The sequence below is a fragment of the Galleria mellonella genome, unplaced genomic scaffold (assembly GCF_026898425.1).
Source record: "Galleria mellonella isolate WM207_F2 unplaced genomic scaffold, CSIRO_AGI_GalMel_v1 utg184, whole genome shotgun sequence".
Taxonomy (NCBI): domain Eukaryota; kingdom Metazoa; phylum Arthropoda; class Insecta; order Lepidoptera; family Pyralidae; genus Galleria; species Galleria mellonella.
This window is the reverse complement of record NW_026442025.1, coordinates 2,492,502-2,519,292: the sequence shown is the minus strand read 5'-3', so window position 1 is coordinate 2,519,292 and position 26,791 is coordinate 2,492,502. Positions and strand designations below refer to the sequence as shown.

General features: G+C 33.4%; 1 protein-coding gene across 1 annotated transcript in view; it reads right to left on the bottom strand.

Annotated features, from left to right (window-relative positions):
• Positions 1-26,791, bottom strand: part of LOC113512098 (allatostatin-A) — an 87,851-nt gene that overhangs the window by 5,551 nt on the left and 55,509 nt on the right. The window contains exon 2 of the mRNA XM_026895875.3: positions 1,512-1,754. Coding sequence (XP_026751676.1) covers positions 1,512-1,753 — 242 coding nt within the window. The 5' untranslated portion in view covers position 1,754. The remainder of the gene's footprint in view (positions 1-1,511; positions 1,755-26,791) is intronic.

The following is a 26,791-nucleotide window of genomic DNA, read 5'->3' as shown; positions in this document are numbered from 1 at the left end:
ACAATACTTAATTTTCACCCATTAAAAAAGAAATTACTACGTCATTAACAGCAACATCAGGCGTAACGTAATTGTGTTTATTCCGGTATAAATTTAATATTTCTAAATTGACTGCAACCATGCTTTCAGCAAATAACCCACCCACTAGGAAGTCGGTGACAGTCAATCAATGAATTTATTACTTTTATACATTATAGAAGTAAGAATACCTCGAAATACGGGGTTATATGTACATGTACAATGTAATCAAGACACTGAATTGATTTTCGTAGAAGACTGTTACGGATGTCAAAGTTTGTAAAGATGTTTGTGTGTTTGTTACTGAATCTCGTTTAATCGAGTGAACAGATTTCAGTGAATTTCGGTACGCAGTTCGAACATATGAAAGATTAATATGTAAATCAATAAATAATTTATTTACATACACGAATATAGTAAAGAATTGGCTACTTATTTATTTATAAATCACTAGTCGTATCCCGCGGTTTTGACTGCGTTAATCAGAATATAAAGCATCCTATATGCTAAGTTAGAATATAACTGATCCGTTTATCAAATTTAATTTAAAATTTGTAAGTACTTTTTGCGTAAAAGAGTAAAAAGATTCTAATAAATTTTAGCATTTATTATAAGAAGTTATTGTTGTCGTATTAGACATTTATTTTTTAATGCTGAATATAAGCCCATAAGGAGGATTTTTTCCATTGGTTGCCATGCTTGGCAGGTGAATTGGCAACTGCAGTTTTGGATTTTGGTGATGTTTGATAGTGACGATAAGTAATAGAATCATGTAAATATAAATTGTGCTAAATCCCATGTATAATTAAATAAGTTTCCAGTTATGAGCGGAGCAAAAGTAGCCCGAAATGGTTCCTTTACTTTTGAACTTGGCTGGACACGCTGCCGTGTGTCTGAATGTATTACAATTAAGATCTTCTTAGTAAATTTTTAATTTTAGAATTTCATATTGTTAATACAAATTTTAAATACATTAATGAGACTTATCGTCGTTAACTAAACATCGGAAATAAAAGTCAGTACTAGGGGTGAGCAATATATATAGCAATATATATTACCAATATATAAATACTGGTCCAATAACGAATATTTTAAGTCTGTTATCCAAAAAAAATTGCATAACAGACTTTTAACATATTTGAAAATAGATAATTTATTTTGTTTGTGTTTTTATTTCTTTTTTAATATTTTTCTTTTATTTATTAAATTTTTTATTGCACCATAAACAAAAATATACAATGACAAGTGAATAATTCAAGTGAAATACAGTAACATAAATACAGATTGAAATATACACATAAAGGTACAGAAGGCGGTCTTCTTGCTAGGGCAATCTCTTACAAACAACCTTTCATATTGGGGGGAAAGGGATTGTCTGTCTTATAGAATATATATATATATATATATATATATATATATATATATATATATATATATATATATATATATATAAGGTAAAGCCACGTGAAATAGCTAGATAATAATATTAATACCTTTTCCCTAATCCAAAGTTGTAGACTGGAAGTCGTTTGTACTCTGACACGTAACTGTAGGCTCGCTTTCCAAGTCCAAAGTCATAATGGGGCGACCTCTTCTCCAGTGATGCAGTGTATTCTATATTGTTCGTGCTGGGGTCCTCGTGTGTTGGGGTCTCCGGTTCACTCTGGATTTGTTCTGGCGCGCAGAAGGCCACGCCGATCAACAGCAAGCACACGGGTAGTGATGAATACAGCATCCTGTAACAAAATTAAATATGAATGAAAATTGAAAATTTATTTACAAAATCCACAACACTTACCATATACTTAGATTGCAAGTAATAAGATTTTTTTTATACAACTTAGAATGGCAAACAAGCTGACGGCCCACCTGATGGAAAGTGGTAACCGTCGCCTATAGACATGAGCAGTACCATGGACATAACAGAGTATACTGTTTCGCCCATGATACCCCCCATGCGTTGCCAATCCTGAGGGCTCAGGTGTTATTCCTCTGTACCCTGTAAATTCACGCCATATCCCACCCTTCAAACCGAAACACAGCCATGCAAATACAACTGCTTCACGGTTGAATATAAAAAAAAATATATATAGAAAAAAGTGTTTACATTTATAAATAAAGAGTAGTTGGAATCAGTCAGTGTTATGGTAATGAAAAAGGATGCCAATTCAGCATAAAGTTTCTACAGAAGCAGAAACGCTGAGCACCTCATCACCAAGCCCGGTCCATCTAGGTCATAAATTAACATTTACAGTAACATAAACACACACACAAACATGCGCAAAACAATAGGTAAAAAACACTTGTTTTACAAGTGGTCTTGTAAAAAAATCTTTAACGGATAGAGATTGGTGGACATCATTCATCATCAGCTGTTAATAGTCTGCCGTAGTTTTTTTTTTTAATGGATGAAAATAAAATGGTAACACAAGAAATATTTAGTATTTGTAATACGTTTAGTTTTTTTTTTTTTTTAATAACAATAAGTGCTTGCGACGTTCTTGTACTTATCGAATAACACGTGCTGTCACGTGAAATTATTTGTATTTCCGATCATTAAATATGACTTGCGATTGAAAACGTGATAGCGTACCCACCGATTTGGTGAATTGATAATGCGTGCTCATTGATTTTCATTGTTTTTATGTGTTTTTCCACTTGATTGTTATTTGTTTCTGTTAATGGTCACGTTTGATGGGATGCAATATGAAATGTTTTATGTTGTTACAGTTTTTTTTAATGGGTGAAAATGGTACGGTAACCCCGCCTGCGCCAACGGGATACGCCGGCGGAGCACCAGTGAAGGGTGATAGATGAGAATGAAAACAGGCCAGTTAGCCCATCATGATGAATTCATCAGGAATTAACCATGATAGTTTCCAGGGGGAACCGCGAGGAGGTAGACCTGGTTGGGTATATTGCTAGCAACGGGATTCTCAGTCCCCATTACTAACAGTCCCTTTCCCCCTATGTTGTTACATTACTAAAATTAGCTGTTGCTAATTTTAGTAATAAAATAAAATGTTATCGATTGACTGATATATATTATAGTTGTATGTGTTGATATTGTTAAAATATTACCAGAGGGAGACATATATTAAAAAAAAAAAAACATTCACGCTCTCTTTTTTACTTTATCCGAGCAGTAAGTGCTTTATATTATCCTCAATTTCGTGTATAATATAGTATATGCTATATATGTGTAAGTATATTTGTTATTCATATATATTTATTCGTTTATATATGTAATTTTAGTATGTATGTACATCAATAATTAGTAGTACCGCATTCGAGTATTCTGACACTTCCCTATGGTTGACTGGGAGAGAATGTTTTTAGCATTAAGTCCGCCATGTACGCATATTTGTACTAATCAATAAATAAATAAATATATTGAATATTAAAAAAAAAAGAATTTTTTGAAAAAATATGAGGAAAACAATGTTTTCTAAAATTAATTGATAATTATTAAGCTTAAAGTTCCTTCTGGGTAGACGATACCTGCAGGAACACATCAGTATTTTATGTGTTAAGTTAGAAATATAATCTACCAGTGTACCAAATTACATACAAATTCGTTCAGTAATTTTTCATGAAAGTGCAACAATCAATCGTCTTCACAAACTCTTACATAGTACTAGCTTTTACCCACGACATTGTCCACGATACCGGGATATGTTTACTAATCAATATTTATACCAGCCTCCTTCGCCATTCCATATTTATTTATTTATTTAGGTTTACCAACAATTGTTTCTACAAAATAATGTAAATATATATACAATTATGGAGCTTAGAACTGAGTGTAACAATTTTTTATAGGCAAACAGCATATATTGATACATGTATAACAATAAGTACAAAGAAATATATATAGCTTACAACTATTATATATATAAGTATGCGTATATCAAATTTCATAGATTGATTAAGATGCTATAAGGTAACAGGGGCAATCATCATTATCATCATCATTTCAGTCATTATCTGTCCACTGCTGGACTGAACGATTCTGAGCCACCTGCATCCACTGATTCCTTGCAATACATTTGAGGTCGTCTCCCCATCTAGAGGGAGACGTCCTACACTCCGTTTGCCCGTACAGGGTCGCCACTCAAGAACCTTTCTTCCCCATCGGTTGTCGGTTCTTCACATAGCTATGTGACCAGCCTATTGCCACTTGAGCTTGCTTATCCTTTGTGATGTAAGTGGGAGTAATAGGAAGTAAATGGGGGAAAGGGATTGTTAGTAATGGAGACTGAGAATCCCATTGCTAGCAATATACCCAACCAGGTCGACCTCCTCGCGGTTCCCCCTGGAAACTATCGTGGTTAATTCCTGTTGAATTCATCATGATGGGCTAACTGGCCTGTTTTCATTCTCATCTATCACCCTTCACTGGTGCTCCGCCAGCGTATCCCGTTAGCGCAGGCGGGGTTACCATACCATTTTCACTCATCAAAAAAAAAATAGGAAGTAAATATATATATATCTATTCAGCAATATTTTAATATTTCATAAGAACTGTACTGACAGTTAATCTAGATAATATATTATACGTTTACTTGATCTGTAATATATGTTTCGTTACACAATCGTCGAGGGAGTCTTTTGTTCAAATATAATATTCATATTTATTGAAATCGTATGGCTTCGTTGAATTGAGACATACATTTATACTTTATTATATAAACTTTGATATAAATTAGTTTGTAATGTATTCCTGTTAGTAATTTTATTTGTTTATCATCATTACATAGTATAAAACAAAAGTAGACAGAAACAATGGAACGCCAAGTGCTTCGATTCAAACAAACCTCTTTCGCTTCCTCCACACTCATCAATCTTTTCATATACGCTCGCCGGTTACGGGTACTTTTAATTTGTATGTGATTTATGTAGGTATATTATTCCACATGTTTGTATTAATTTATCTTAAAATGTATTAATATTGTCATCTCTCATAATATTTATTTAATTTGCAAATTATTTTTGTTATTATTATTTCAGCCGTTAACTGTCCACTGCTGGCCATAAGCCTTCCCCATAAGGGGTTTTGCCGGTAGATGCCACGCTTGGCAGACGAGTTGGCATTCGCAGTTTTAAAGATGTATTAAGAGGGATGCTGCTACCCATCTGCCCATCTCTTGCCCTCCCTTATATATATATATATATATATATATATATATATATATATATATATATATATATATATATATATATATATATATATATGTATATATTGTTGAAAGAACTTATGAACTTATTTTTTCTTAATCTCCTAAACCCAAAGGTTGTCTGGTAGAGATTGTTTAATCATTTTTTTAACAATTCTCATTAAAATAAATTGTATTTTATTAATGGTGGAATAAAGTATAAAATAAATAAATTCTTTTGACTGTAAAAAACTAAATAAACAACAAGTAACATGAGCTGAATTTAATTTATTGTTTTATCTATCTACCCATGAGAAGTCGGGGTCGGTTGCTAGTATATTTTATTAAGGAAGGTTTTTTTATTGGACGATAATGGAATGGTAACCCGGCCTGCGCTAATTGTATACGCTGGCGGAGCACCAGTGAGGGGTGACAGGTGAGAATGGAAATACAGGTCAGTTAGCCCATCGTGATGAATACACCTAGAATTTAGCACGATGGTTTCCAGGGCGACCACGTGAAGGTCGACCTGATAGCGTATATTGCTAGCAATAGGACTGATAGTCCATATTATTAACAATCCCTTCCCCTTCTATTAAGTAAGTTCTGTATGTACAGATAGACTGTAACATGCTAATGTATTCACTGTGCTGTATTGAACGACATATAATTATAAAATAAATGGGGACTAATGTCCCATAACAATGGCATGGCGTTCTACACATGGCGTGATTAATCACATAGAATTTAATACAAAAGATGTGGTAACCGTGTTACTGGTCGACTCGGCGGGTGGAATCTCCTCCGCACCAATGGGTTTTATTAAGACACTAGTTTTTGCCAGCAACTTTATACGCGTTGATTTTGGAAGTCGGTAACTACTAGATAACGGTAACTACTAGATGATGGGGGGGAGAGGGAAGGCCTGTTAGTAATGGAGACTAAGAATCCCATTGCGAGCAATATACCTAACCAGGTCGACCTCCTCGCGGTTCCCCCTGGAAACAATCATGGTTAATTCCTGATGAATTCATCACGATGGACTAACTGGTCTGTTTTCATTCTCATCTATCACCCTTCACTGGTGCTCCGCCAGCGTATCCCGTTAACGCAGGCGGGGTTACCATACCATTTTCACCCATAAAAAAAACTACTAGATGACGTATATGAAGCATGCGATTACACCAGATTTTGTTATATTACCAACAAGAATCATCGTCATCATCATTTCAGCCGTTAACTGTCCACTGCTGAACATAAGCCTTCTTCCATAATGGGAGTTTTGCCTGTAGTTGCCACGCCTGGCACGTCAATTGGCAACGGTAGTTAGGCCTTGATGATGTTTGAAAGGGGCGCTGCTGCCCATCGCTCGACGATTAAGTTCCCTTAGTCGCCTCTTACAACACCTGCGGGAAAGGAAGAGGCGGCCTATTCTATGCCAAGACCACACGGAGTGAGACTTTGTACAAAAGTCGATTGCATGGCTGTGTTTCGGTTTGAAGGGTGGGATATGGTGTGAATTTACTGGGTACAGAGAAATAACACCTGAGTCCTCAGGAATGGCAACGCATGGGGATACCCCCCAAGCGTTGGCCGTCAGCTTGTTTGCCATTCTAAGTTGTATAAAAAAAAAACACGGCTCATAACAATCCTAAAAGAAATAAAAATAAAGAAAATCATCAGACATTTTGTTGGTAGTCTATCTGGAGCTGTCTCAGCCATTTCTATAAATGCACATATATACTTTCAGGAACATAACCCTAAAAAACAGCATCCAAATTGGTGCAGTTGTTTTTTGTGTGATGCCAAAACACAAATAGACAGACACACCGTAGACCACAGACTACATAATCATAGACAACAGAATACGGATAGAAAGAGAAGGAAGGACTGTGTGAACGCTGACATGAACAGAAAGGGAGTGACTAGTGAGATGTCTGTAAATAGAGATGATTGGAAAAAGAAACATATTACGCCGATCCCAAATAGATATGAGAACAGAGCAGGAGAAAGAAGAATACAGATAGATAGATAAAAATTCTAAAAAATATTGTTTTGACTTATTAAGATCACATGTATTAATTTTCGATATATATCTTTTATGTACAGACAACATTTATATACAATTTTATTATATTAGTAATATAAGATATAACTAGTTTCAATGTTCGATTGACAAATTGTAATATTTGGGATTCAAATGTGTTAATAGACGGTTGAGTTAATTCTAATAAATCCATGTATTCGACATGGATATCCCGCCTGCGCTACTGCGGTTTACGTTGGCGAGATGCTTAAGGTAGGTGGTAATGGGATGGTTAGATAGATAGATAGATACTCTTTATTTTTTCCTCCAAATGATTACAATAGTAAACTTATTATAGATACAAACAATTACAAGAAATAATCACAATGAGAAAACAATGGGCGAACTTATCGCTAAAAGCGATTTCTTCCAGGTACCAGATCACTCAGGAAGTATTGCGAGAAAAAGTTTTTATATATGTAAGACTGGCCAGTTATAATTTATTTAAAAATATGATCACTTATAAATAAAAATAGGTACGTTCTAAATTCAAAACGTCCCTCCACATTTTTCGCGAGCTAATTAAAATTACCGTGTCTCATTGAAAAATGGATTTGCGTCGAGAACATTTTCGCGCTATGATTTTTACGATTTTAAGTGTCGCCTGAAACCGGACGAATCATACGATTGACTTCAAATGGTATTCATAGATGAAGGCCCTTCTAAGGCAACCGTGTATCGCTGGCATAATGAATTTAAGCGCGGTCGACTAACTTTGGGGGATGAAGAAAGAAGCGATCGCCCTTTGATGGCTGTTACGGAAGAAAACGTGCTAGCACTGAAAAATTTGATCCAAGATCCAAGACGAATTACGAGTTTTGTTTGAGCAAGGTGGAGACAGTTCAATTAGCCTATTGTGACATATTCACCCGAATTACATATATTATTGCAAGCTCTTTGCTAGTTATTTCTTACGCGTAGTTTCAATTGTATTCCAGATGGCTCATCATAATGAAACATATACCGAATTTTAAGTTAGACCTATAAACATATTGTTTTGCCCTATATTGGTATTATTAAGACACCAAATTACTAGTTCGTAGTCTAATAATTTGCCTGAAGATATCTCATTTAGAGGTAAAACACGAGTACATGTTACAAAACGTGCGTGAATAAACTGGTAGTTGAAGGTTGACGGCTAATATAAAAGATTGTGGAACTTCTAATTGTAACGGGGTTACCATTTCATTATTATTTTTTTATACAACTTAGAATGGCAAACAAGCTAACGGCCCACCTGATGGAAAGTGGTAACCGTCGCCTATAGATATGAGCAGTATCATGGACATAACAGAGTATACTGTTTCGTCCATGATACCTCCCATGCGTTGCCATTCCTAAGGACTCAGGTGTTATTCCTCTGTACCCTGTAAATTCACGCCATATCCCACCCTTTAAATCGAAACGCAGCCATGCAAACATAACTGCTTCACGGTAGAAACATGAATGGGACAGAGGTATCCAAGCAATCGACTTTTGTACAGTCTCCCTCTCCTTCACCTATTAAAAAAAAAACTTGATGAAAAAGGAAGTAATGATGAATGTTAATAATATGTAGAGTTACTATATTAAGAACAAAATATGGCACGAGTGGCTCAGATTAAAAATATTCCTGCTTCAATAGTTTTAACTAAAAAATATTATTTTCTGAGTTAAATAAAAATTTAAGTGAGGATATTTATAGCATTGCTATATATAGCTTGGCCTATATTTATAGAATAGGCCAAGAATATATTTATAATAAATAAAAAAAGGAAATTAATTTATAATCTTGCCTGGCCTTGCTAAATCAATAAAATAATCTTATGAGAATAAGCAATTTATTTCTAAATTTGAAAATATATTAATTATAAAAGCAGCGTTAATTGAATGGCATTGTTTATGGATTGTTGAGACGTACGTATAATAAAATTTTAACTGTCGAGTCTGTTTGACGATGTCTGTATGTAAATAGGAAATAGGTAAGAAAATCCAATACACATAAGTGCTATAGAAGTCAAAACAGTCATTTTCAAAATTTTTGTCTGTCTATATTGTTTCTGTTATCAAAAACTACTATACAAAATTGGATACGGTTTCTACAGTTGTATTCTTGAAGATCCAACTTTAACACCGGTGTATGTTTTATCTTACTAGGCCGTTTAGAAGTTATTTTTTTTAATGGGTGAAAATGGAATAGTAACTCTGTGTACGCTACCGGTATACAATAGCGAGGCACCAGTGAGAGATGATAAGTAAGGATGAAAGAAGGCCAGTTGGCCCATCGTGACGATATTAACAAGAATTAATCACAATGTTTTTTTAATGGACAATAATGGAACGGTAACCCCGTCTACGGTATACACTGGTAGGCCACCAGTGAGGGATGATAGGTGAGGAAGAAGCAGGTTAGAACATCGTGACAAAAACAATAAATAAATGACATTTGTTTCCAGGGAGAACCACGTGGAGGTTGACCTAATAGAGTATATTGCTAGCAATGGAGGTCAGTAAGCCCAATTATTAATAATCCATTTTCCCACCAACCACAAGTAATGACCACATAGAGTTAAATCTTGTGGGCAAAAAATCTAGGTTGATATAGAAACATAGTATACTTAGGAAGGTAATATAATTATTAAAACATATATACAAAGGTCAAGAAAAGTGAAAGGATAAAATATAATAATTAATTAATGCAAAAAAAAAAAACAAATAAAAAAAGAAACGAACAATGCGCGTTTTTCACAAGCCTAATAGGGTATATTGCTAGCAACGGGTCTTTGAAATCCCTTTACTAACAACCCCTTTCCCCTTTCCCCATTGTGGAAGTGTTTACTTAATTCCATAATTAATGCGCACGAAGTTGCGGTCAAAAGCGAGTGTTATATAAAAAGTTAATTATAAAATAACGCTAATTGACTGGAAATATGAATACAGTATTGCAGGCGAGATTATGGTTTTGTCCCGAAAAAACAATCGAATATATCAAAGCTCTGGGTGGCGGGGATTTGGCCAGAATTATTTTTGTTTAATCAAGATCAGTATTCACAATTCTGTATAAGGAAATTGATTTGAAAGTTCATAATCTCGTTTCATAAATGAAAAGCCAGCATTTATATTTCGTATTTTTTGTTCAAATTTATTTGTATATTTATTTATTCTTTATTAAACACATTTACAAATAACAAAGATTGGCTTCGATTGTGACAAAATCTGTTGTTTTGATTTCAAAATTAAACTGCTGTAGCGATTGTGATAAAATTTCTATGTAACCAAAATGAAAATATATCTTTTCAGATGAAAAGATAATTTCTCGAATCGGTTTATAAATAACGGAGTTATGAAGTAACAAACAAAAAGAAATATAACCGAATTGAGAAACCACTTCTTTTTCGAAGTTAGTTAAAAACAAAAATTTGTAGTGGAGCAGTAGACTGGGAGGGGAAATGATGGAGACATGTATGCACATATGAAATATATTAATATGAAAAATGGATTGTGAATTAAACCAAGCTAAGCTGAGAGATGAAAACGTAAAACAAAATACAAAAGAATTCAATATTTCAACGTAGACAAAAATCGGTAATTTTATTTAAAAATGAAATTAATAAACCGATTTTGATACAATTTCTATGGGTATTTATTTCTATGGGTAATAATAACATGCAAGACATCCTTTCAGATAAAAAAAAAGAATTTTTCAAATCGGTTTACAACTGACCAAGTTAGGAAGTAAATAGCTCAAAAAATATAAACGAATTCACAATCTGCTTCTTTTTGGAGCCGGTTGACTTCCAATATGGAAGGTTGATGGCTAATATGGAAGGTTGTGGAACTTCTGGTAGTAATAGTGGTGGACAATCTTCGAGTGTTGGCAGTCACACACGTACTAATGGTAACGGAATTAAACAAAATAATTCTAATAAAATAATTAGTGATATGGCCTTCCGCAAGATAACACTTAGTTCAGTAAAATGTTTGTGATGGATAGAGAACTACTCATAAACATAGAAACTAAATATATTTTTAAATACAGCTGCAAAGAGATTGTTAGTAATGGAGACTGAGAATCCCATTGCTAGCAATATACTCAACCAGGTCGACGTCCTCGCGGTCTCCCTGGAAACTATCATGGTTAATTCCTGATGAATTCATCATGATGGGCTAACTGGCCTGTTTTCATTGTCATCTATCACCCTTCTCTGGTGTTCCGCCAGCGTATACCATTAGGGCAGGCGGGGTTACCATACCATTTTTACTCATCAAAAAAAAAATACAGCTGCATTGTCATCAAGTAACAAAGGTATATACATACCTATATTATTTTTAAAAATTCTGTCTCGTGCGAACTCGGGCCGTATCGCTAGGCAATTTTTTTTTTAATTTAGACTTAAATTGAGTAGAAAATGCTTTTTATTTTGTATACTATTGTTTTTTTTTGTTTTTTTTTTGTTCTTGTTTTGTCCGCTACTATATGGGTCGCATGATTCTTTGATTAAACTACTTCTTCCTTACTTTCTTTCAATTGTAAGAGAAATTAATCGAAACTTATTCATTGCATAACTCGATAAACTTACATTGGACACGGAAGTTCTAACTAAGTCATATTACGAATCGTATTAAGTCAGGAACGGAATACCAAACTATATGCTAATAAATTGAATAAGTCGTGGAGCGCCCGTCATATCTATTATAACTCTAAATGACATTATTGTCCTCCACAACTATATTATCGCCGTATGATCCCAGTATAGGATGGACTATCTTCTTCCTTTCCCGTGGGCATCGTAAAAGTCGACTTAGTGTATGGGCAGGAGCGGCCTTCTTTAAATATCACTAAAGCTTAACTATGGCTGGCAACTCGCCTGCCAAGCGGGGCAACTTTTTTTTTTATACAACTCAGAATGACAAACAAGCTGACGGCCCATCTGGTGGAAAGTGGTAACCGTCGCCTATAGACATGAGCAGTACCATGGACATAACAGAGTATACTGTTTCGCCCATGATACTCCCCATGCGTTGCCATTCCTGAGGACTCAGGTGTTATTCCTCTGTACCCTGTACAATTAATGAAAATATAATGATGATATTTATTGTAATAATAAAAATAAGTCCATAACTATGTTATTTTTTTTATAACCTATCCTGAACGTACAATGCTTACACAAACATACTATTGAACACAAATATTTGTATTATGGTTAAATTATTTGTAGGGTTCAAACCCACGAATATTGAAAAGTGAAGCAGTGTATTTAACTACTAGATTACCAAGGTCATAAATCCATAAATGGGGAGTAGTCCATTTACATATAGTTTAACTACTAGATTACCAAGGTTATAACTCCATAAATGGGGAGTAGTCCATTTACATATAGTTTAACTACTAGATTACCAAGGTTATAAATCCATAAATAGGGAGTAGTCTATTTACATATATACATATACATATAGTAAATATAAAATAAATATCACTGCATTTAAATAATATATCAAAAATAATAACAGATATGTTCATGAAAATAGAAAAAAAAAAAAAATATAAAGGGAATCCTTTCATACAGAGCAGGACTGAGTGTGCGTTTGAAAAACAAACAAACTTCATACAATGTACACAACACAAAGTGATCATACACACAAATGCATTGATATATTTTTCCTTTTTCAAACGACCGAGCTTTCTCTGTTGGGTTTTGCCTTTTTTTTTATATAATACAATTGTCTTTGATAATATAATGCAAATGTGAATGTATTTTATGCTTCAAAATATTACTGTGGATGGTAATTAATTCTTTTTATATAATTTATTATGTATAATAAATTTTAAATATTTTTATTGTTTAGTTGTGGGGCGACTTTGTCCACGTAGATAAGAGGTAGCCAAATTCAAGCAAAATAAAGTTATCGTTCATTCATTTATTCCTCTTACCAAATACTAAACGTAACTTAAAATAAATAAATAAATTTAATATATACTTAATAAATACTTATTATTAAGTTTAATTGAGTAAATTTTTATTCAAGTAAACTTTTAAGTAGGTATTTTTGAATAGTCATTTTTTTAAAGAATCTACCGCCCAGTTCGGAATGCAATTTCAGCTGAGAACAACGGACTGGAAATACAGCTGTTGCTTTTTTATATATATAATAAGATAGGAGATGAGGAGTGGCTGATATGATCGTAACGATTATGAATGCATCTTGAGTGTCTCGAGCAGAGGTATCTGGAGAGAGGTTACATGGGCGAAACAGTATACTCTGTTATGTCCATGGTACTGCTCATGTCTATAGGCGACGGTTACCACTTTCCATCAGGTGGGTCGTCAGCTTGTTTGCTATTTTAAGTTGTATAAAAAAAAAAGTTGGATCGCCCGTTTAATATATTTATAATAAGTTTACTATTGTAATCTTTTGGAGGAAACAATAAAGAGTATCTATCTATCTATCTAATATATTTATGTGTTATTAAAAAATACAGCCTAATTGAAAACCTCTTTACTTTTCAAGTAGGTTAAAAATAGTATGGCCAGTTTACATTTCATCACGAGTTTTATTTGTTACACTTTCCAGCTGTTTCATTGAACTAAACCAACCGCAGTTGAGCTATGTACTGTTCTTATCTCTATTCGAATAAGGTAGATTTTTCTACTTCGATAGTTATGCATACTGGTCGTGTTTTCTCAATGGAATGCAACTGGTCGTTTAAAATTCAATCACAGGGTCGTAGAGGCGTGAAGTATTTGAAGAACGCCTTATATTTGACTATATTTAACTGCCACAATGTATTTTTATACAACTTAGAATGGCAAACAAGCTGACGGCATACCTGATGGTAAGTGGTAGCCGTCACTTATAGGGGGAAAGGGATTATCAGTAATGGGGTCTCACAGCTCAGTTGCTACCAATATACCTTATTTTTTTTTTGATGGGTGAAATAGTATGGTAACCCCGCCTGCGCTAACGGGATACGCTGGCGGAGCACCAGTGAAGGGCGATAGATGAGAATGAAAACAGGCCAGTTAGCCCATCATGATGAATTCATCAGGAATTAACCATGATAGTTTCCAGGGAGAACTGCGAGGAGGTCAACCTGGTTGGGTATATTGCTAGCAATGGGATTCTCATTCTCCATTACTAAGAATCCCTTTCCTCCCCTATATACCCTATTAGGTCGACCTCCACGCGGTTCCAGTCATGGTTAATTATTGTTGAATTCATCAAGATGGCGAATGCCAAACGATGAAGAATCAAAAGGCGTTGCCATACGTTAGACGTGTATATATATATATATATATATAGCAATATATATATAGCAACCAAAACAATATCTTTTAAAATATTTGTCTGTTCGTTTGTATGCTTGTTTCGGCATTAAAATAATTGCATTACTACACGAAATTGTATGCAATTTCCACAGTTGTATTTCTGAAGGTCTGATTTAAAACTTATAATTGTTTTATCTTGATACCGTAACTAGAAATAGTCTATTTAATTGATTTTTCTCCTTCTAAAGTCCACGCAAACGGAGTTGCGGGCAAAAATCTAGTTTACATACGAGTAATATTAATAGGATTGTTTGCATTCAACACAAACTGTTCTCACTGTGTCGTGTCTGTATAGAGATTTGTTATGTATGCAAGTTGGAAAGGAGTTCCAACTTCCAGACAACCAGCTTCACAAGTTGTTTGAATCCGTAACTTGCTTTGAAGTTTTTCCGTACTTAGTTGTTACTGGAGAGCGTTTTTTTTAATAAGTGATAATGGAATGGTAACCCCACCCGTGCTATCGGTATACATCGGCGGGGCACCAGTGAAGGATAATAGGTGAGGATGAAGCAAGTCAGTTAGCCCGTCGTGATGAATTCAACAAGAATTGTTCACGATTGTTTCCAGGGGGAATCACGTGGAGATCAACCTAATAGGGCATATTTTGCTAGCAATAGGGCTGTCAAACTCCATTGCTAACAATCGCTTTCCCCCAATACTGGAGAGAGTTAGGTTTTATAAATATGGCATGGAATAGGCTACCCCTTCCTTTCCCATGGATGTCATAACAGGCGACTAACGGAGCGTGAGTGATAGGCAGAGTCTCTTTCAAAACATCTGTAAAGCCTAACTGCGGTGGCCAATCCGCCTCCTAACCGTGGCAACTACTGGCAAAACCCGCCAAGGGTGAAACTTATGTTCAGCAGTGGACAGTTAAAGGCTGATATGCTGATAATTGTTAATGTACAAGCATTTTAATGTTTTAAGATTAATGTAAAACTTAAGGTACTAATACAATAATAATTTAATTTGTCCAAATAATATTTTGTAAATGCAATCTTGACTGTGTAATTTGTGAATGTATGGAATGGATGAGTGGTATTATAAAATGGCAGTCATAACCTAAGATACTACTAATAACAAATCTTCAGTTTCATCATATGTCTTACTTAATAGCCAATCACTAACAATTCATTTGCAAATATGTTTAGTTTTTGATAGTTTAGTTTTGAGATAATTTCTTATTTGCCTTTTTATATAAATATGATCCCGAAAATAATAAAAACTTCCGAATAAATGTTGTGTGAAATTTATAATAACTTTTTAAAGCTAGAACATCATTAACTCTTCTTTTATTTTCTAAATCTCTCTTTAAAATTAATATTTTAATTTGATTATTTAATCGGCGAGCGTCTGAAAAGAATGACGAATATGGAAGAAGTGAAAGAGGTTTGTTTGAATCAAAGCATTTGGCGTTCCATTGTTTCTGCTTACCCTAATGGGAGACAGGCGTGATATACCGAAGGGAGACTTTGTACAAGAGTCGATTGCTTGGGTACCTCTGTCCCATTCGTGTTTCAACCGTGAAGCAGTTGTGTTTGCATGACTGTGTTTCTGTTTGAAGAGTGAGATATATATATATATATATATATATATATATATATATATATATATATATATATGGATTAACTGAATTTATAATAATTAACCGAATTAAATTCGCTTGTATTCGTTTATATTATATTCACCTCATAACTCTGTTATTTGTAAAACGATTTGATTTTATCTGAAACTATATACTTTTAGATTAGTTCCAGTTCAAGTTTCATCAAAATTGGTTTAGTAATATGGTTTTTAAATTAAAACGACTGATTTTACCACGACTGAAGTGCAATGGTTTTTTAATGAACAAATCTTAAATATTTTAGAAATTTAGTTCATATTGGTCTTTCAAATAAATATTTCACTATTATATCAAATTAATAATTATCACTTTAATATAGACTTAGAGAATATTTAGTTTATAATTTTAATATTTTTTTAAGTTAATATTTTTTAGAATATTTGTATTAAATTTAGGTGTTTCAGAATTATTGTCTGTTTATGTGTTTATTATACCTATGAGAGACACCATAAGAATTGAACCAAAAGAAAAAATAACATAAATGCGAACCATTTTTGTGACTAACACCATAAAACTATTTTAACATAATAATTCTACTAATTAATCCTTTAAAAAAGCTATTTAAACGTGCTGCACTTGATCTTAATTTTACCTTTAGAGCAAATAATAAATTGAATCAAAACACATAAAACAGGTATAAAACCATAAAAAGAAAATTGTCTATTAGCAGTAAATCCGCCATGATTACGAAATGGTTGGTAAGTGGTCGTCAAACACATCATTAACAACAAAAGAGACTATATAGCATGCGCTATTAATATCTGTTGCTGATATTGGTAACAAAGAACCACCCCTGAGCCATGAGGTAGTAGCGCTATCGTTTTTTTTATACCACTAAGGTGGTACAAAAAAAGGCCGTCAGCTTGTTTGCCATTCTATGTTGTATAAAATAAAAGTTCAGATTTTAAATTAAAGTAACTGGTTTTACTACAATCGGGTTTTTTGGGAAACAATCTTTAATTATCAAGTATAGGGTGAAATTGAATTAGTACATAGTTTTGTTTTAAAAGGTCTTTCACAGTTGAAATTGTTTATTTTTTTCAAAGAAATAATAAGTTTGTATTATTAAATATGAATGGTGACAGAAAGATGCGTAAGTTTATGTGAACGGTGTACAATAGCCGGGCACTGTAATTTCACTGTTAAATCCCACCATTTCTATACCGTGGGTGTCGTAAGAGCGGACTAAAAGAACTTAATGGTAGAGATATGAGCAGCAGCGTCCCTTTTAAAACCTTCATTAAAGCATAACTGCGGTCGCCAATCCGCTTGCCAAGCGTGGCAACTACCGACTACCCTCAATAGGGGGAAGCCAATGTTCAGTTAACGGCCAATATGCTATAATGATCGCATCCTTCAAATCGAAACAGCCGTGTAAACGCAACTGCTTCACGGTAGAAGTACGAATGGGACAGAGGTACCCAAGCAGCCGACTATTGTACAAAGTCTCCTTCTTGAACTGTATAATATCAATCTATTATGTCTAAACATAATTTCTTCTTTTAACAAGTTAAATCTTACTTAACAAAAGAAATAAAATTTCGCTACAGAACCTAGCCTACCACGTTTCCTTAATGTGTGAAACAACAAAACCCTAGTTTATTTACCGTGCAATGACGTAGTATTAAATTAAAAATGTAGATTGGCCTGTTGAACAAAGAGTTGGCTACTCTAAGTACAATGAGGGAAAGGTTACCATAATATGGGATCAAAAAGGCAGGACATAATGCCCTTTACAAATAGAAGATTAAATATTTATAAAAAAGTTTGTGGGCGCAGCCGAACGCGCCCTGTTTGGGTTCCGCAGCTATTTTCAAAGTATAGACATAAGAATAATGAGGGTTTTTACCTAAAATGGCATATTTACAGATTGGCTCCATAGAAGTTTTATCAAAATCGATTAAATAGTTTAGTTTAGGGGAGAAAAGGATTGTTAGTAATGGAGACTGAGAATCCAATTGCTAGCAATATACCCAACCAGGTCGACCTCCTCGCGGTTCCCTTTGGAAACTATCATGATTAATTCCTGATGAATTCGTCATAATGGGCTAACTGGCCTGTTTTCATTCTCATCTATCACCCTTCACTGGTGCTCCGCCAGCGTATCCCGTTAGCGCAGGCGGGGTAACTATACCATTTTCACCCATCAAAAAAACAGTTTAGTTTTTAAACAAAGTAAGTGTTTTTGTCATAATTGGAATTAGTTTTTTTTTTGTGGAAAACAATTTAAATAATTATTAGGATCTACTTTTGTACAAAGTTCATTTCTAGATAGAATTTAAAGAAGATTTTTAAGTAGTCTCCATGTTCTATCAATGTTTCTGCTGTGAAGCAGCTGTATGTGCATGTCTGTGCTTCAGTTTGAATGGTGAAATATAGCAGTAAAGTTACAGGGTATGGAGGGTTTACGCCATAATTCATCCTTATCTGTTATCTTTCACTAATGCCCCACCGACCTGAACTGATAGCGCAGGTAGTTTACCATTCTATTTTCACTCAAAAACCATAGTTCTTTGTAATATAAACATGAACAGCACCATGGTATTGCAGAATTCTCCATTCCATACAGTACGTGTAATAATAATAATAATAAAATTGGACTAGACGTTCCTGGTACATCTACAGGTTAACATAATATTACAAACAGATTACCAGACAAATTACATTTATACAAAAAACATAGCACACAGTTATGCACTTGGCTTAGGCCCGTGTACACCTGTAAAACCGGTTTTAAGCCGAGATATCGTAAATTTAAAATAATAATAATAATAATAAACTTTTTATTGCGCACAGTAGAGATGTATACAAGGAGTATACATATATATACATATATCTACTTAAATACATATATAAATATATAAACATACTATTATAAAATTGTCAGGTGTGTAAGAAATAGGTATGCTAACCAGACAAGCAAATTACGGTGATGACAACTTGCTCAAAAAAAAGTTCTTAACTTTTGTTTAAAATAACAATAAAATATGTATTTTTTTAAAAGTATCGATGGCTCGATATTTCGAATTTCTCTGTACACTGGATTTTATTTATTTATTTATTTATTTACTTACTTATTTTGTTTACTTTTGTACACATTAGAAAATGTCTACAGGGCGGATTTAATGCCTGATGGCATTCTCTACTAGTCAACCTTTTACTCGCGGTTTCGTCCGCGTGACTGGGATACATTTTTTTTAATGAATGATAATGGAATGGTAATTCCGCCTGCGCTAACGGTATATGCTGGCGGGGCACCAGTGAGGGATGATAGATGAGGATGAAAAGGTAGGTCAGTTAGCCCATCGTGATGAATACACTTGGAATTCAGCACGATGGTTTCCAGGGGGGACCAAAGGAAGGTCGACCTGTTAGGGTATATTGTTAGTAATGGGACTGATAATCCGCATGACTAACAATCCCTTCCCTCCCTCTGAGATATATTTATTGATCGGGACAAAAAGTAGCCAATACCCCTGTCCATTCCATAAAGTACATACGTGGTTACCAAATTTCATAGTGATTGATTAAGCCGATAAGGCGCTATAAGGTAGTAAACAAAAAATGTAAATTTTTTCAAAGAATACAGCGTGGGAGTGTTTTTTTTTTTCCAAGGTCACGGAAAACCTTGTAAACCTGTGTTGTTAGACAGGTATATAGGTAATACAGGTATGAAATGATAACCGAAACCTGTCCTATCACGGATCTCCGATGAGTTGCTTCGTCGTGTTTGACGACGTAGAGAGAACTTATTTAGAATAGGTTATTAAAAAATCTACCAGAAGTAAGTATATATTTATTTGAAATTATTTAATAATGTGTAACTTTACATTTGGGCATTTTAAATGACATTATATAGCATGTGCTTTAGATGCTTATATATTTTTTTTATCTATCTATTATGAATAAAGAAAAACTTTTAAAAATAAATAAGTTTTTGTTAAAAAATAGCATACGTGATGGTAGAGTGACTGCTGCCATCCATTACCTCCCCAACACCAGAGATAATAAAGGTGTGCTGGTTGTGCATGAAAGAAAATGCCCTGAAAAACGCACAGTGGGGGACTGCCACTCAGCCAAATGGTTGGGATTGAACTTTGGTTTGTGACAGGTTGTACGGTGGTGAAAATCAGTAATCCAAAAAATTCTTCAGAATATTCAAGATCCGATCACGTAACAGATGCATTTTTTTTCTATTTTAGAACCTTTTTAATTGACTTCTAAAAAAAGAGGTGGTGCCATATTCAACAGTATATTTTTAGAATTAATGTAAACAATTTACGAGACAAGTGTTTAGTTCTTAATACGGTTGAAAATTTATAAAAATAATATTTCCAATAAAAAATTACACCCACGCCCGCCGCACTCCGATGGCACGATCGACATTGTCATGCTATTACTTGGTGCTTGACTCTTTAATAACTTTTGATAGAGATAAGGCACATCTTTATAATTGAGCTTCATGTATGGCCACAAGATTATCTGGCCTCCACTCCTGGCGAGGGATCAAATAATTAGAAAAAGTCTATTTGCATTTGATTATAGGCTATATACACTTGTATCGGACGAGATTCTACCTATTTTGCGATGAGGACGGGGTAAAGTATGATAACGAAATTGGTTGGAGAATTACGTAGCTGTTTTTTAGAAAGGGAACGGGAGATATGTTTAAAAATTTTTTTGTAAGAGACCTTATTATACTTTTTAATAAAAAATTGGTTTATTTATATTTATTTATTATACTTATTTATTAAAAAATGGTTTATTTATATAAATTTATTATAAATAAACCAACAGTGTAAAATATAATATGTATTGTTTTTAGTTTTTTTATGGTTTTACCTGCTACTTTCTATGTGTGGATTTCAGGAAAGGAACACAATAAAACGAACTATTTCTAGTTAACCTATCAGAATAAGACATATATCAAATTTTAAATTAAATCTTCAAGAATGTATGAAAAGATTGATGAATGAGGAAGAAGCGAAAGAGGTGTGTTTGAATCGAAGCATTTGGCGTTCCATTGTTTCTGCCTACCCTAATGGGAGACAGGCGTGACAGATATGTATGTATGTATGTATGTCTTCAAGAATATATCTGTAAACTGCATAGGAAAGGAAGGGATGACCTATTCTATGTCGGATCCACACGACAAACTAATTATATTGTAGCATTTTAATTATCATTAGTGTTTTGTTTTTAATCTTTAAAACAAATAGAGGGCGCACAATTTAGCTGTCATTATTTTCAGCGCTACCCGCAAAATTTTTATATGTCTCCCGGTAATACAGGTGAAGTTTGGGGAAGTTTGGGGTAAATGTGAGTATTAAATAAAAATATTTTTTATTTTCGGTGCTTACTAACAGTAATTGTGATTACTTAACTCAAATAATTCTTTTGCAAAGTTAGTTAACATTTATAGTTAAGGTTCACATAAACCTTGAGATACTTCGAAACTCATAACAGACATAAGAGATATTTAATTACTATCTATGTAAAGAGGTAATTATTTACGCATTATGACGTCATGTGGGTCGATTCGGATGCGTCATTTATCTAAACCTGTCTCTACAACTAAAATTTCAGTTTGATACCACAGCGAAATCTTCGTCCTAAGGGCCAATATGAACTGAATTATTTGTGTTCGCCGGAAGAGAACTCTTTTAGAGTTAAGCTCGCCTTTGTACATTTGATTACCTCTGTCATATTTTTATTTATTATTAGTGTATACAAGAAAGTGTTGAATAAATAAATAAATTTCCTAGAAATTTAAGTCAAAATTATTATAAATTTATCATCATCATCATCATCATCGTCATATTAGCCTTTAACTGTCTATTGCTGGACGTAAGTCTCACCCTTGGGGGGTTTTTGCCAATAGTTGCCAGGCTTGGCAGGCGGATTGGCAACCCCATTTAGGCGGGGGGAAAGGGATTGTTAGTAATAGGGCCAAATGTCCCCATTACTAGCAATATACCCTGTCAGGTGGACCTCCACGTGGTTCACCCTGGAAACCATCGTGACTAATTCTAGTTGAATTCGTCAGGATGGTCTAACTGACCTTGCTTGCTTTGCTTTTTATTTCATTGCTTCCTGAATTGATCAAGAAAACGGAGAATAACATGTCGTTTTCCTATTAACATGCATAACATGTCCTCCTTCTGTCGCATGTCTCTTGTGAGGAAATTAACTCAACAAGAGCTCATAAAATATATATAAAGTTGTTATAATAATTAAATTGTACTTCATAAAAAAACTACTTCATTTATGTCATATTAATTTATTTTGATCTAAAAAGTTTTTGTGTCTAATAATAAAAATTTGTATGTATTTATGCGTATATATGTATATGTATGTATATATATTTATATGTGTATGTGTATGTATATATATGTATACGTTTGGATGTATGTGTTTATTTATGTATGTGTATATGACTATGCTGTCACAGATATTATTTTTTACAAATCTATTTTTTTTTTAACGCGCCACCTACCTATTTATGCTTTAATTCCTTCTACCCAAAGTTTGTCTGGAAGAGATTGCTTAGCAATAAGACCGCCTTTTGTACTACACTATACGTATTGAAAATTGTTTAACAAATCATGTTATGTTGGTGCAATAAAAAGTTAAATAAATAAAAATAAAAATACATAAAAATGTTTGGTTAAATTGTTTGATACTTAATTTGATGCATTATATTTTTTTTCACTGTACCACAATCTTTATTATGACATGAAATATTATTGATATTAAGTAAATTAAAATTTAGTAGGCACTAGAGCTAGCCGTATGCGTGGGAAGGTCAATGGTCTAGACAAGAGCGTATAGTCATATAAATAGGTAGAGATAATAATAAAATAGATGTCGCAAAAAATTACCTATTTATTTTTTATCAAACTTTTTCCTTATATAAATTCAAAAGGGTCTCCTTAAATAAATACTGGCTCTTTAAACGAGTCATCATGAATTATGAAGGGGTTCCCAATTCACCTCTTGTTTTTTGTGTGTATTTTGTATGGTAAGCAATATCTGCCCCGATTCTCTTCGATAAGTCTTTTTAGAATTAATAAAGTTTACTCCCTTGTTGGTATTCGGTCCCATAAAAATTTTGTCATGAAACGATATTTTTTTTATGCAACTTAGAATGGCAAACAAGCTAACGACCCACCTGATGGAAAGTGGTAACCATCGCCTGTAGAAATGAGCAGTAGCATGTACATAACAGAGTATACTGTTTCGCTCATGATATAACCCATGCGTTGTACCTGAGGACTCAGGTGTTATTCCAATGTACCCTGTAAATTCACGGCCATATCCCACTCTTCAAAACGAAACATAGCTATGCAAACAACTGCTTCACCGTAGAAACACGAATGGGATAGAGGTACCCAAGCGAACGACTTTTGTTCAAAGTCTCTCTCTGGTAAAAAATGAAACGATATCTACCGACAAACATATGATTCTTATATTAAAATATTTTTTGCAGAACAAAATTATGATATTTGAAATGTTTTCGTGAAATACGCGATTATGTGTATTATTTTCAAAATAGTTTTTTTGTTTTAATATTCAAAAGCAATTGACTACAGTCTCATCTGATAATGTGCTCTAAAACGGAGTACGTAGACTCAAATTACTTCGATCGAGTGTTTAGTTTTAATACTATATATTGAACAACCAGTGTTTAATATATTCATTATTGGGTCAATAAATAGATATAATATCTATCTATTATTAACAATATATAGATATTGCTATATATTACCCACGTCTACCCTGTGTACTGAGGTAGTTGCGCCATCTATCGGCGTCTATATCCATGTTTTTAGTTAAAGGCATGTCACAAAGCCTATTGACGGTGCCCTGCTGATATTTTATGTTGCCCCCCATTACTATATTACCCTATATCATATTAATATTTTTTTTATTAAAAATGATACCGAATATTAATTGATGATGTAATGATGTCATTGGGAATATATTTAATAGCCCATCGAATTATCTTAATGTTCTAAATAATCCTATCTCATCATCATTTCGGCTTTAATTATCCATTACTCAAGTTCATGAACATAAGCCTTCACTCTAGATTGCCATAAATAGCCGTCTTGAACCATTTGTATTACGTCGCTCCATTTAGTGGGGATTCATTCCGCGTTTGCCTGCACGGGGTCACTGCTCGAGAACCTTTCTTTTCGGAAAAGAAAGGTTCTCAGAGGTCCCCTCCTTCATGGGGGGATGTTAGTAATCATTATTCATCGTTTAAGCCATTCTCCGTCCACTGCTGGACATAAGTCTCCCCCATAGACTGCCATAGAGAACGGTCCTGAGTCAGCTGCATCCACTGACTCCCTGCAATGCATTTAAGGTCGTCACTCCATCTAATGGGGAGTCGAAAGGGGAAAGGGAATGTTAGTAATGAGGAGGTTAATTCCCATTATTCTCACCTATCATCCTTTATTTTATATAATTTTTTTTATACCACTGAGGTGGCAACAAGCATACGGCCACCTGATGGTAAGCGGTTGACGGATATGACCGGCTCACTACCACTTCAGCTTGCAGACTTTTAGGGCTATATCGAGTACTTTGTTTCTATATCAGAGGGCCTACCATGAAGTATTTTCCGAAAATATTAATAATTATATAAATTTGATATTAAAATAAAATCGTTTAAAAATATAAAAAAAAAAATGTTAAAATATCGTTCCATCGACTATTACGGTAGAATGTATTACAACACGAAATGTTAAGCTTCATTTACTGAGCCGATTTAGGTATGAACGAAAACACGAATTTGAGTCCAAGAATACAAAATTTCATTTCATAATAGACTCTCTTGATATCAATAATATATTCTGGATCTGATATAATAAATAGAAATCTAAAATACACAAGTATAAATCTATTATTCACTAAGATTCTTGTTTTATACTGAAATCAAAATCTCTCAAGCCACTTAAACTATGCCAGTGAAATGTCACGTCATTACTTCGAGAACATTTCACCAATTCCCATTGGAAATAGGTAGTCCCAAGAATTTCTTTGTATAATTAGATTTCGAGTTAAACAACATTCAAAGCGAACTAAGTTGGGAAATATTTAACTTTTTTACTCTTTCATTCGAAGGGTACTTAAAACAAATTGTACAATATTACCTGTTTTGCCTTAACGTGATTTCCCAAAAGAATTTGACTAAATTTAACAATTAATTTGTACTTGTAAAGTGATCCCGAGTAGGTACAAAGTTTAATTAATTACATAATAATGAATAAGATAACTTCGTGCAGTAGTTTAGTGATACAATATCTACATACATATTTAAGTGCTCAGTAAATTAATTGAGAAATTGTAAATATAAATTGCTTGCTTAGTTATAACATCAACAGGGGATTCACGTTCAAAACTGTTATCCTATTGTATGTTCGTGTATAGTGTATTTATAAATACAATTTGTCATAAATGTAGCGATAAATATATAAAAAACAGCCTCTCTAGGTGAATCAATCAGCCATATTCCATGGTGATAAATAGCTAGCTTAAACCGATAGCGAATAACTGCATACCTGACGACAAAAGATTTTATAATGAAATAATTTAAATTTGTATTTTGTAATTAATGTGTATTTTAAAAATAAAAATAATAGTGTGTATAATTAATAATGTAACTTTAAACTATGAGTATATACCTGAAAATAAAGATTTATTAATAATTAATTAATTAATAAAAAAAACATTTTTTATTATGTATACCATAAGTAACACTAAAAAAAATACATATACATATACAAATACAATTTATGGATATGTAGATATTTAGTATTTATTTACATTGAAAATATAACATTTATATATGAAATTAAAAAATAAACATGACTGGACTGTATATTTATTATAAAAAAAAAAAAAAAAATTAAAAAAAAGTAAAATAAAAATGTATTTATAGCATAGGAAACATAATCCAGGATGTGGTTTATTCAATGTTTTATACAAATTGGTACACATATTAGTCCTATATTATAAAATATAATAAAAAAGTAAATCAAATTACATTCAAACACATACAACCGTGTGGTTCCGCCATAGAAAGGGCCACCCCTTCCTGTCCCGTGGGTGTCGTAAGAGGAAATTAAGGAAACTCAGTAATCGAGGGATGGGCAGCAGTGTTCCACTTGAAACATTACCAAAACCTAATTGCAGTTGTTTACCCACTTGCCAAGCGTGGCAATTACTGGCAAATCCTACCTTATGGGGGAGGCCTATGTCCAGCAGTGGACAGTTAATGGCTAACCATAACCATAATAACAACCATGTAATTATCAAACGTGTAAAACAATTATTTATTGAATTTAAAAAGTCTACCTATGTTAAATACCTCAAGAGTGAGTGCATTATTGTTTATTTTATAACTAGGATGCTGTGTATCACTTAAAATGCCTTTAAATATTGTACAAATACTGTGTATAAATAGATAGTAATTTAAATATTAAATTTTACCAGTGTAACAATTGCTGAGAGACGAAATAAAGATAAAATAAAGTAAAATAAAACATTCAAATTTCTGTATAAATTTCGTTATTCAGAAAATAAGTTACGA